The 12848-nt window shown below is 36.4% G+C and overlaps 1 protein-coding gene across 1 annotated transcript; it reads left to right on the top strand.

The window, feature by feature from the left end:
- The first annotated feature begins 266 nt into the window (after positions 1-266).
- On the top strand, positions 267-10761 carry hpxa (hemopexin a). The gene is made up of 9 exons (XM_030124950.1): positions 267-319; positions 1099-1184; positions 1286-1440; positions 3302-3455; positions 5531-5746; positions 7729-7824; positions 8699-8829; positions 8926-9073; positions 10277-10761. Exons 1-9 carry the CDS (start codon positions 267-269, stop codon positions 10504-10506), a joined length of 1269 nt encoding a protein of 422 aa, XP_029980810.1. The 3' UTR covers positions 10507-10761.
- Positions 10762-12848: the final 2087 nt, after the last annotated feature.

Below are 12848 nucleotides of genomic sequence, written 5' to 3' on the forward strand. Positions count from 1 at the left end.
GATCAGCTGTTTATGGTGAATATTCAGTCCCTCTGGATTCTATGAACTGTGTTGCCCTATTGCTCATTTTCTTGGTAAATGAACCGTCAGAAAAGCGTGGGCATGTTTGCTGAGCCAATACTGCCCCCTCCCCTTCTCTTGGTGTCCAATGTGACATAGCGTGGGTTTTCTGGGCTATAAAGACCCTCCACGGCTGCAGCTCTTTGCCCTGCTCTTCTCTCCTTCCAGGCCCGTCTAACCTCTCCTGGACCAGAGGACCGCTCGCCATGAAGCTGCTTGCCCACATCTTCTGCCTGGCCTTGGCTCTGGCCCTGGCTCATTCGTAAGTAACCCCAATTTCCACTTTGTCGACTTTTTAATCTTTAAGTGTAAGGTGGTTTCAGTTTATTTTAGAACTAAAAATTGTTCCTGTTACTGTGTGTAGCATCAGAGGCAGCATCATATCATTGTTGATCATGCATCATATGTGCATCCTAGTCTCGTTTAGACACAGTAGCAGGCTGAAATTCATGAGAAATAAGATGTTATGCTGCCTTAAAATTAATTCAGTTGTCTAAACTCATATGAAACAAAAATAATCTAGCATCTTGAGAGAAAAGCTAAGATAATCTGGATTTATAAGATTTTTTTATGCAACCACAACCATCATTAGAAATGATTTTATGGAGTTTAATGAATAAAGAAAGGTGGCAATATAAACAACATATCTAACAATGTATTTATTTCTGTTTTATCCAGGGAAGTCCACACAGGTGAGTTCAGGCTCATTTAACTGTCACTAGATGGCATCATGGTCATTGTCATCAGGTGAAAAATGTCTTATTTAATTTTACTTGACATCTTTGATTTTTAATTCATATTCTTTATTTACATAAATATTTATATCAATACCAAATTTCTTATTTTTCTCTTTATATTTCATTTTCACTCATTTGTGTGTATTTTTTTTTACTTGTTTTTCTCTGCACTTGCTTGTTGCATGTTGCTGCTGTTCAACTGAAATGTCTTATCTTATCTTATCTTATCTTATCTTATCTTATCTTATCTTATCTTATCTTATATTATCTTATCTTATCTGTTATTGTTATGATGTTCTACAGTTGACAATGACTTTGACCATTGTCACGACGTTGAGTTTGACGCTGTTGCAGTGAATGAGCACGGAGTTCCATACTTCTTCAAGGGTGAGTTCTTACAAATGGAAAAGATCTTGTCATAAGAACTTACACTGTGTCACCAAAGGTTGCTTCAAACCAGTTTCATCTCTGTCTGCGTTTCCTGTCAGGTGACCATGTGTTCAAAGGCTTCAATAATGATGCACTGTTAAGCAATGAGTCCTTTCCTGAGTTAGATGACCATCATCATGTGGATCACGTTGATGCTGCTTTCCACATGCACTTTGATGATGACCCCAGCCACGAGCACATGTTCTTTTTCTTGGTAGGCACCAGTTTTTGAATCTTCTAAAAAATTACCTTCAAGGTTGTGACCTTTGGATAAAGACCTAAGGGTTGATAATTATTACTCAGATCTGGTTTTGTAGATTGTAGAGATGGGCTGAGAACAGGACCTTCTTATGGAGAGGGATGGTATAGAACAAGTTTACACAGTCGCTGATCAGGGCAGAGGTAGACAGATAGATCAGTATAAAGGGCCTCATGCAATCAGTTGGTTTTATTTATTTGCACAGCAAGAGAAAAATTTAAAAAAAAACAACAACATTCAAACAAGTGACATCATTGTGCAGGAGAGGATAGAAGTCAAAAAAGGCTTAAGTGAATACATAAACAATACACAGGAAGAAGAATAAAAAAAAAGAATAAAAAATATGATATAACTGAAATAATAATCTAATCAAATTACAAATCATCAAATACAAATCAAATGATATACAGCCTTACATTTTTTAATAAATTAGAGTCCTTTTCAGATGCTTTTTAAATGATGATAAAGACGATGGAATCAGGGGTGAGCAAACAAAGGAAGCACAAGTCAGAAAGGGTGGACTGCTGCAAAAGTTGTGTGACTTATGGATGTGGTTGAGGGCTTCCTTCTCTTGATGAGAATTTTCTAAATGTTAACAGCAGATGGATTGGAACACATTTACACTTATCTTTGTATGTATCTGCATGGAAACACAAAGGATGCATGTGAGATGAGGTCCAGATCCATCACTGTATTTGTTAAACCGGCAAATGTATTGTGCAAATTTGCATCACTTCTATTATGAGTAGTTTTGATACAAAATTTTTAAGTGTAATCTGTCAGTTGTGGGAGCTGCCATGTTACTAATGTGATGCAATTAGGAGCTAGAATCTGCCCATCTGATTGTTTTCTAGCCAGATGACTGGTGGATTCTGGACTCTAATGGGTCATAACGGCAAAAGATGGGAATTAAGAATTTAGTGATTCTGGTTCCATCAATAACGTATCAGTTCAATTCCCTATCAATTCTCTTGTCGATTTTCATTGTTTTAGGTAATAAACTACAGCAAAGTTTGCTAGTTTTAACACAAGTCATGGAAGGTTATGAAAGGATTAGTTAAAGGAGTGTTAGATCTACCTGCTGCAGCCTCTGAGTCTCATCGCCATCTCAATGTAATTATTGGACATGGAGATTATTTGTAAAGAGTAGTGAAAGCAGGTTGACAGTGAAATTGCACTGACATTAGCAGTTTTGATAGAACTGGGAGGGGTTTAACGCTAAGCAGCAAAGCAAAGATATTACATTAGTGCAGTTTAATTGGATGCTGTGGTAAAATGGATTTGTCGGAGGTAATGGAAGCTCTGCAACCGTTGCAAATGGGCCTAGTGTTGTGTTTACCGGTGAAATATAATCATGCTTTAGAGCTCTTCTGAACCAAAATACAGAAATGATGTGATAATGTTGTGGAACCAATAAACAGAATTATAAAGTGAGCAGATGATTCCAAAGAACTGAGCTACAGGGAACCAGTTCTCTACAACAACCAGTTCTTGATTGCCATCCCTAACTATAGCTGTAAATCCCTCATTTATATAAGTATCATAATGCATAAGTATTAATTACATGAGTATTCCAGTAAAATCAAACTCAGAAAGTTGATGATTCAAACACAAACATAAGGTCGTATGAACTAGTACTAGATGAACACGAAAATGTAGGTAGAGTCTAAAATGGAAAAGAATGCTCAGAAACTGCTTGAAACATTGTCAGTATCAAATTTTTTCAAGTATTAGATATAAATCACAAACCATACACAAACCCAGGATTTTTCTTTATCCATTTTGAACTCTTACCCTCTGTGATGATTCACCGTAGGATGACAACGTATTCAGCTACAATGCCTACAAGCTGGAGGACGGCTACCCTAAGAAAATTCACGAGGTTTTCCCTGGGATCCCTGATCACCTGGATGCTGCCGTGGAGTGCCACAAAGGAGAATGTGACGAAGACTCTGTCCTCTTCTTCAAGGGTCAGTGCACGTTAGTTCTTTCCAAAAACACACTTGCACATGTTAGTGGAGGGTAATTTTGGTCCTGTTTTTTGTTTTAGCAGAATATTTTACTTGTCATGATTCTACGGTAGCTCAGAACACACTGCTCTCATTTATTCTATTTTTATATTATATGAGTTGATATAAAGTCTTGAAGGTAGGGTAGGAGATGTTTTCCTGGAGCATTTTTTTACTATATTGCTTAAAATCCCTTTCCCACCCCGACTGCAACCAGTTAATTAAACCTATATCTACCGATCTGGCATTTCTCACAGCACATTTGAACATGAACAACCTGCCTCCCTCCAAGCCCCGTAATGTGCAGTGTAATAGATGATTGACAGGAGACTCAGCCAGGCTCGGCCAATTATTTCATTTGGACCGAATAAAATGATTGGTCAGACGTTTATCAGAAATATATGAGAATTAAACATTTTTGAGTTTCAAAAATAGGTGGATTTTTTTTTTTTTACATTTTAGTTTGACACACGCTTATTAGGAGCATTTTAAGATGACAAGAGAAAAGTGTAAAAATGCCATATCATACGGTATAGCTTTAAATGCTCTAAGACAAAAATAAAACATTTTAGTCACCTGTGGAATGGACAGGACTGAAAAAACACCATCCAATCATTTTAACCGGCCCATCGAAATAACTGAATGGTGATATGTCTATCAACCTCAACAGTAATTGGCCCCTCCCCCCTTTGCTAATACCCCTCTTTGTGCACAAATCATGTGTTCTTAGAGGCGTGGCTTCGGGGGGAAGTCTGAAGAAAGGGGTTTAGGCTTTTGAATTTTGTATTTTCAAAATGAAGCTTGCACAAACCATTTTTCCAGGATCTCCTATCCCACCTTTAAAGTTCAGTATTAACAGCAGTGCTTGTAAACTTTACCCATAAAGACTCAGTGCTACTTTTATGGTAGTTCCCAAATGTGTTTTTCTCTATATTTAACCTTTCTTAAGTGAATTATCACCATTTATTATAATATTGCAGTTTGCACTTTTTCAGTGAAAATCAAGTATTTTTCTATATCTAATTTGCTGATCATGTAGATGTTCATAAAAGCTCAGAGTAAACTTGAGGATTATTATATCATGAACAGAGAAAACTGAAGAAAAAGTGACTTTTTCAGCAACAATATCAAGAACTGAACATAAAAACAAATATCTCCAACCACTGCCAACTGTCAAACTCCATGGGTTTTACTGGTGAATCAGTGTTGTAGAAGATAACGGTGTTTCCATGGAGCCTCTGAAAGTCCAAATGGGTCATATCTGATGATCATGAAAAGATGACAAACTACATTTTACAGCAATTATTTACACATACTGATAGGATTTGTGGATTAACAGGGATTAAACATTTTAGATCAGTACATAATTTTGGTCAGCGGTGGATGTTTGGGTCTTTATGGGTTAATGTCAGCTTAACCCTGTAACGCCAAACGTTTCATGTTTGACACATGAGTTTTGAAGGCCTCTACATGATCAGTGTTAGATTTTTTTTCTTGAAAAACCTGCTGTATACAATCAGATACATGCAATACACAGATAATCCACCGGGGGAGGAATTTGTTCACCGGAGGCCTTTCCAATGACACTACAAGATTGTTATTAATGAGGAAGGAGGTAGAAATTTGCCAGTTTTGAAAGGGAATTACCAATTTGTTAGACACGTTTGTGTTATATTATGTTTTTGTTTGTTAAAAAATTAGAATATTTGAGCATTGAGACCTGCTGTATCAAATATGATACAAAACTTAAACTCATACATGGAAACTGATATTTGAAAACACTTTTTTTTTGGTTGTTCAGAAGGACCAATAAAGGCTCCAGTTTCAAAGAACTGGAATTTTCTGTCAATGATTTCATGGTTCAGGCTTTACAGGGTTAACTAAAAAGCCCAAAATGGACAAACCTCAGGTGTTTGCTGCATCCTCCTAGATACTCTGATGAAGTGTTAGAACATCAGTACTATTCCAACTTTTACTCATATATATCTTTCATCAAACATATCACTAACAACATTTTCCAACTTTCCCCCCCTAAGACCATGATGTCTACCACTACAACATCCAAACCAAGGCTCATACAGCCTCAACGCTCACAACCATGCCCAACTGCACAGCTGCCCTCCGCTTCATGGATCACTATTACTGCTTCCACGGACACATGTTCTCCAAGTTTAACCCAAAGACCCTGGAGGTGCCAGCTGAGAAATACCCTAAAGAGGCCCGTGACTTCTTCATGAAATGCCGCAATTACAGTAAGTGTTTATGTCTATTATCTAGTATGCATAATGGACCCTAGAATTAATGAGCCATCAGTATATGGATGTTAATAATTACAGATGTATTACAGTTATTGTAACGTCATCTAAACCAGGGGTGTCAAACTCATTTTTAGTTCAGGGGCTACATTTAGCCCAGTATGCTCTCCAGTGGGCCTAACCAGTAAAATATAATCAGTGAAAAAAGTACAATCACATTATGACAATGTTTACATCTACAAAATAACAGGAACAGCTTGAAATGTCTTCTAAATAAGTGCAAGTTTAACAATATTATGCCTCAGATTATCATTTATACATGTGCATTACAACTTACAGATCACACTGGATCTGCAACGGCACAAAACATTTAGTAACAGACATAACTTTGCCAAAATTGCACTTAGTTCTCTTAATCCTTTATAGTTCACCCATAGAAATATTCTGAAAATCAAAATTTCAACATTAGTGTGTTATTGGAGGACCTAACAAGACTTTATTACTTTTGGGAAATTTTTAAAAAATTTGTTATTGTCATGTAGAAAATCAAGGTCAATGAAGTTACCATATTTGGTTCCTTGCCCATAAGTGGCAAAAAAAGAGAGAAAATGTATTTATTTATTTGTTTGTTTATTTAGAACATGCAAAGAAACTAAATAAAACAAAACATAGTGAAATAAGACAAAAACAAAATAACATTTAAATGAACAGAATCTATCTTCAAGTACGTGCAAATCTGAATTTTGCATGGTTGAAAAGGAGTAGGAAGAAGTATAAACTTATTTAATCCTACCCCTCAAGTACTTAATACAAGAATCAAGCAATACATTTTTCCTAAATTTAGCATTCAACCACAACAAATACATAATGCAGTAATTGAATTATACACAACAATGTGATCATGGCAGGACAGTCATCCAAACAGACTCAACAATTCAACAATTTTCTTCAGTAATTACGGCATATTTATCAACACAACATTATCCATCAACAAACAGCCCTCAATGTCATTATTAAATGCTGTACCTCACAAGAATCAATTCTTTATATCTTTTTAAAACTGAATTATGTTTGATGTTTGTTTTATCTCCACACACAATTTGTTCCACAGTTTTACTCCACAGATGGTGATACAGAAACTTTTAAATGTACTGCGTTCTTTAAATTTAACTTTCCCCTTAAATCCTAGCCTCCCTCTCTTTCATAAAACATTTCTTGAATATTGAATATTGTAAGTTATTCTTTGCTTAAAATACAAGAAGTAAATATAGAAATACAAGAAAAACAAATGTAAGGTGAAAGGAACATGTATTTTAGAACATTAGAACATGACCTTTAGAACATTAGACCAACATCAGTGCTGATCCAGACCCCTGTCCACATCCACATGATCCCTTTGAACATCATTCCTTACATTAGTACCATTACTTCATGGTACCTAACAAGGCAGGTCCACTCACTGTTCATGCAGAGGTGGACCTTACAGACCCTGTAGACCACATTGGACCTGAGATGGTTGACACACTGTAACTGTTGCTGTCACTGTTTCGTAATGTATGCGTAAATGACCAAAAATAGTCACTTGCCCGATAAAGGCCTAAGACATTTGAAGTTGTTCATATTTGTTCAGGTTATTCCCTTTTTGTAAATGTGAACATTTTCATGTAGTTGTACTTTTTTATACCAAAACAAAGAGAACATTTTGGGATTGTCATTATTTATAGGTTATTATGATAGTATTTTACTGGTCTGACCCACTTGAGATTGAATTGGTCAGTATGAAAAACCTGAACTAAAATGATTTTGATGCCAGTGGCTGTTATTATCCTTAGTGTAATTTTTGCATTTCACAGATTGATCCCACGGGCCAGATTGGACCCTCTGTTGGGTTGGTTTTGGCCCCCGAGCCGTATGTTTGACGTCTGTGATCTTAACAAATGTTACACATGGACTTAAGTCTTGTCTTATTTACTGTCCAGGTGACCACACTGAACACTCTGAGAGAGAACGCTGTAGCCGTGTCGACCTGGATGCCATCACAGCTGACGGTGCTGGACACATGTATGCCTTCAGAGGTAGGATTGAGCAGACCACAACATTTTTCAGAATTTGAAGTTTTAGTTGATGTATTTATACCTTCAATATGCAAGATTCACACATGCCTTTGTGGTTGTGTTTGATGAATATGATTTTTTGAATACGACAACAAGGAAAATAAAAGATATGGAAAAACTAAAACTGAACTAAAACTAAACATTTAGAAAAAAAAAAAGAAAACTAATAAAAACTAGCAAACCTGCTCTAAAAACTAATTAAAACAAACTGAATTAGAGAAAAAAGTCAAAACTAAATAACACTAAATGATGAATATATATGTTGATTTACAGATATATTCATTATTATTATGAATTACCCCTCAATCTCATACTAAATTAAAAAATGATTGGGTTTCCTGGTGTGTCCACTCATACCGCGACATGTTTCTTCTTCTTTGCTTGTTATAATGTACATCACCATCCGTTTTTTTTTTAAATTTACCTTACTCTAGTTGCGAAAAAAAGTCTTTCCACTGCAGTTTTGCGTGATATACCATTTGCACTATGCCCGAAAACCCCCCTCTTGCCAGCACGAAAACTTTTAATCAAAAAATGACACTTCTGGCAAAATTATTGTTTTTCCATTAGGTAAACTTTTATGTGCAAGTTGTATTTGTGTAATCTGAGGGTCAATGGAAAAGCAACTTCTGATCAGGACGAATCTCCAGAAATGCATGGAAAATAATCTAAGACTAATTGCAATATGCAAATGCAATTTTTTAGTGAAAAGGATATTTAATGAAATTTTGTTTTTTACTACTAAATGCCCTTTTTTTCATTTTTAAAGTCATATTCTTGAGTGTTCCGGGTGCAGATGTATTGGTCAGTGAATAGTGCTTCCTTTGTCTTACAGGCCACTATTACCTCCATAAAGCTCACGGCAGTGATGCATACACGGCCGACACCATCGAGAATGACTTCAGAGAGCTGCACAGTGACGTGGACGCTGTCTTCTCCTACAACAACCACACGTACATGATAAAGGTAAACTAAAGAAAGACCTGCGCATTCTACACATGCTGCCACCACCTCCTCCCTGACACTGAAACAAACACTTTTTGCCATTTCATTCCCACTCAGGGTAACGACCTGTACATTTACCAAGTTGGAGAGCACAACACCCTGTTAGATGGATACCCTAAGCCTCTGAAGGATGAGCTGGGTCTTGAGGGTCCGATCCAGGCTGCATTTGTGTGCGACAATGAGCACACTGCACACCTCATCAAAGGTAAAACAATGAATCTAAAATAATACAATGCAGTGATTCATCAGATTGGTTTGGGAAATGACTTAAAGAAACATATATAAGCCCTGAAAGTTGAATATAGTCATACTTAAATATAGTAAAACTACAATTTTTATGAATCTGTTATGTCTTCAGTTTTAATAGTGCTTCTAATTAGTTCTGGGAATATGCCTTCAGCTCCACAGAGGCTCCTCTCAAAATTAGACGTGACTGAGACAAAAAGCTTTTCGTACAATACTGGGTCTGTACAATGAAATATGAAATACAGATAACTTACCCTACAGATTATCTTAGGACTTTAAGTTGCCAGTGTCCAAGCAACACATCAACCACATGTTAGAAGACAGGCCTTCAATTAAGGAATCCAATAAAAATGGACGGATAATAATAATAATAATAATAATAATAATAATAATAATAATAATAACAATAATAATAATAAAACTGCAAATTGTTGTAATGTAATTCTGTTTCTGTCTCTCACTCTGAAGATGACAAGTGTAAATTGTTTGCACCATTACAAAATATTGAAACTGTCAGTGTGTTCCAGGAAAATTGCTTAGTTAAGTTTAACCGAGAAAACACTCAGAGTAAAAGAATAAATGAACTCCATTTTGTACACTTGTCAGTGTTCTTGTGATTATCTAAAGTAAACGTCTGTTTTTAATCGCAAAAACAAGGTCAGTCCATGTGCTTTTATTTGTCATAATTTGGAAGAGAACTGGACCAAATCAACAAGGGCTAACCGTTTCTACATCTACAGCTAACTTATGGTTTGAAGAATGGTGTTGAGCAACAGAAAACAATCTTAATGTTAAGACTTGTGTGGTTTCTATTCGTAACATTTATTTTCTTTAACAATGCTCTTGGTGGTGGTGATAAAGTTCTCTTTGTTTGTGTTCTCTTTCACATATTTTTGTGTTTAGTGTGTACATTTCACATAGACATGTCCTTCCATTAGCTTTACATGATGGAGCTCTCAATCTCACTCTTTACAATTAAATACATTGACATATTTGATGTAGTGTAAGATAATGTATTATAATTACTACTAATAAGGATTACAATAAGTATTTTAAGACATTTTAAAAACTGAAATAAAGTACAAATATTACATTAACTTTTTCCACAATTAGCTCAATAGACAACCTACATTCCCATTTCCTTGTGCCTTTCGTCTTCCAGGTAATCACATCTTCGACGTTGACATGCAGACTACCCCTCATGTTGCCACCAACGACCGTCCACTTACTCACTTCAAGAAGATCAATGGTGCCATGTGCGGTGCCGATGGAGTCACACTGATCGATGGCAACCACTTCTACAAATATGAAAGCATCATGCTGATGGTTGCAAGCAAGATGTTGCCTGAGGCACACAAGGTGTCCGTGGAGCTGTTCCACTGTGACCACTAAGACCCGTGCTTTGATAGGACTGAGTGGATGTTACAAAGCATCACGTACAACATCATGTCACATGGAGAAAACAACAGCACCAACAACACCTTTCAGGAGGCCCTGAGTGACAATCTTTTGGTGTGAAGTGTTGTGGGACAACTAAGCAGTGCTACATATTTGTTTCCCTTCATTGTGTTACCTCAAATTAACCACCATGGTCTTATAACTCAGCAGAAGGGTGCATGGTTCCAGTAATTCACCTCAGTGGTCTTCTGTGGAAAAGTGCTGCTGTGTGTTTCTGTGATCCATTTTCCATTGTGTTGTTGTGAATAAAGATGGATGGCAACAATCCAAGAGTCTGCTTTGACTTGATGGTGTTATTTCATCTTTTATTTGGAATAATAAAACGCCTAGGATCAGGAAGCCGTTTTTACAAAGACCTAAAATATATGGTGGAATGGCTCTACCAAATTTTCAGATCTATTATCAGGCTGCTAATATCAAATGTTTACTATATTGGCATTGGGACACAACATCCTCTTTAGATCTTCCAGGCTGGCTACAAATTGAATCTAGTTCTTGCAGCCCAATCTCACTTTCGGCTCCTTTGTGTTCTTCTATTCCTTTGCATACACCCCAGACCTGCCAAAATCCGATAGTTCTCCACTCCCTAAGGATCTGGTCTCACTTTCGTAAACACTATGGACTAGTATACATGTCCATTTACACTCCTGTCACGGCCAACCATCTATTCCCAGCCTCTCTCTTAGATAATGCATTTACACAGTGGCTTAAAAATGGAGTGTTAAATATTAGTATGTGGTATAAGGATGACATCTTTATGTCATTTGATCAGGTTAGACAGAGTTTGCTCTATCAGTTCAAAATTTTTTCAGATACCTACAAGTCAGACATTTTATACAGAATCACTTTAATCTATTTCCTTCTCTGCCTCAGGCATCATCTCTTGATTCAATCCTAGAAATTCAGCCTGAAATCAGGGGAACCATATCAAACTGTACGCAAATATATTTGACATGGAATGTTCCTCTTTGACGATAACAAAAGAAAGCTGGGAGAAGAAGGATATGGGCTCAAATATTACTGATGATCAGTGGTTAAGCACACTTCAAAGAATCTACTCCACTTCTATTAGTGCAAGGCATAGTCTTATTCAGTTTAAAATTATACACCAACTTCACATGTCTGAAGTTAAATTATCCAAAATTTACCCAGGAGTTAATCCTATTTGTGACAGATGTAGACAAGCACCTGCTACTCTCTTTCACAGCAATGAGAAACTAAAGAAATATATTTTGAGGAGTTAATGTTGAATGAACCATAGTGGTGTCAAACTGTATATTCTTTGTCAGAAATACTCTTAGAATAGCAGTGTCATATAGGACAAAGAAAAATGTATTATCTGTGACATGAAGTGCAGCTGATTGTTTGCACTGAAACTCTGGAGTCTACATGGGTACATTTTACAAACTGCACAGAGTGTTTTTACTATATTTTACCAGTAGAGGGAGCAGGAGGCCCATTTTATGACAGCAAAACATGCAAGACATTTCCATCCCTCTGCCTCTATTGCCTCCATTGGAGTAAATCTGTATGACTTTAAGGTTGAACCTGGACTATAATTATAAAACAATAGAAAAATGAAAAAAGAACCATTCATCACACTTAAAGCTGGACGTGACTTAGTTTAATGACTGAGAAGTTGAAAATATATGTTCTACTATTTTTAAATAGAAATTAAGGATATGTAGTGATGGTTAACTTTATTTAAAATGTTTTCCAGATGGATTAAGTGATTCAACAATCAGCAAAATGTTAAACCCAAACCGTCCACTTAAAATACTGTGTCATTTTATTGTGCTAGAACTTAGTTTCTGAATATACATGAACTGTACTGCAGTTTCTTTTACCTCTCCCCCATACATCATCAGCCTGATTTGAATGAATTACCCTGAACTTTGGGTGGGATGGAAACACAAAGGACACAGATTACCAGGAACTTTTTTCACCTGGGTAAAAAAGTTCCTGGTAATAAAAGTTCCTTGTATTTTGATGGAAAAGGGCCTCATGTTTCTATTCAGGCAAACACCACACTGAAGTCAGTGCACCCCCCCAACCCCCACCCCCAATCCTCCAAGACCAATATGTAGGAAAATAAACAACAACCAAAATATGTTATGTTTTATTTCCTTGAACTTTTGGACCACACTGCCTTACCTGTGTATTTTTTCTTCAGTTTCTACATATATCACCAGAAATGGTCTTGGAGATGCACCTTATTCACACAGTAACATGTGCTGGCCACACAAAACCCATTTGAGTCTTAATGAATGATGCAA

The sequence above is a fragment of the Sphaeramia orbicularis genome, chromosome 21 (genome assembly GCF_902148855.1).
Source record: "Sphaeramia orbicularis chromosome 21, fSphaOr1.1, whole genome shotgun sequence".
Classification (NCBI taxonomy): Eukaryota; Metazoa; Chordata; class Actinopteri; order Kurtiformes; family Apogonidae; genus Sphaeramia; species Sphaeramia orbicularis.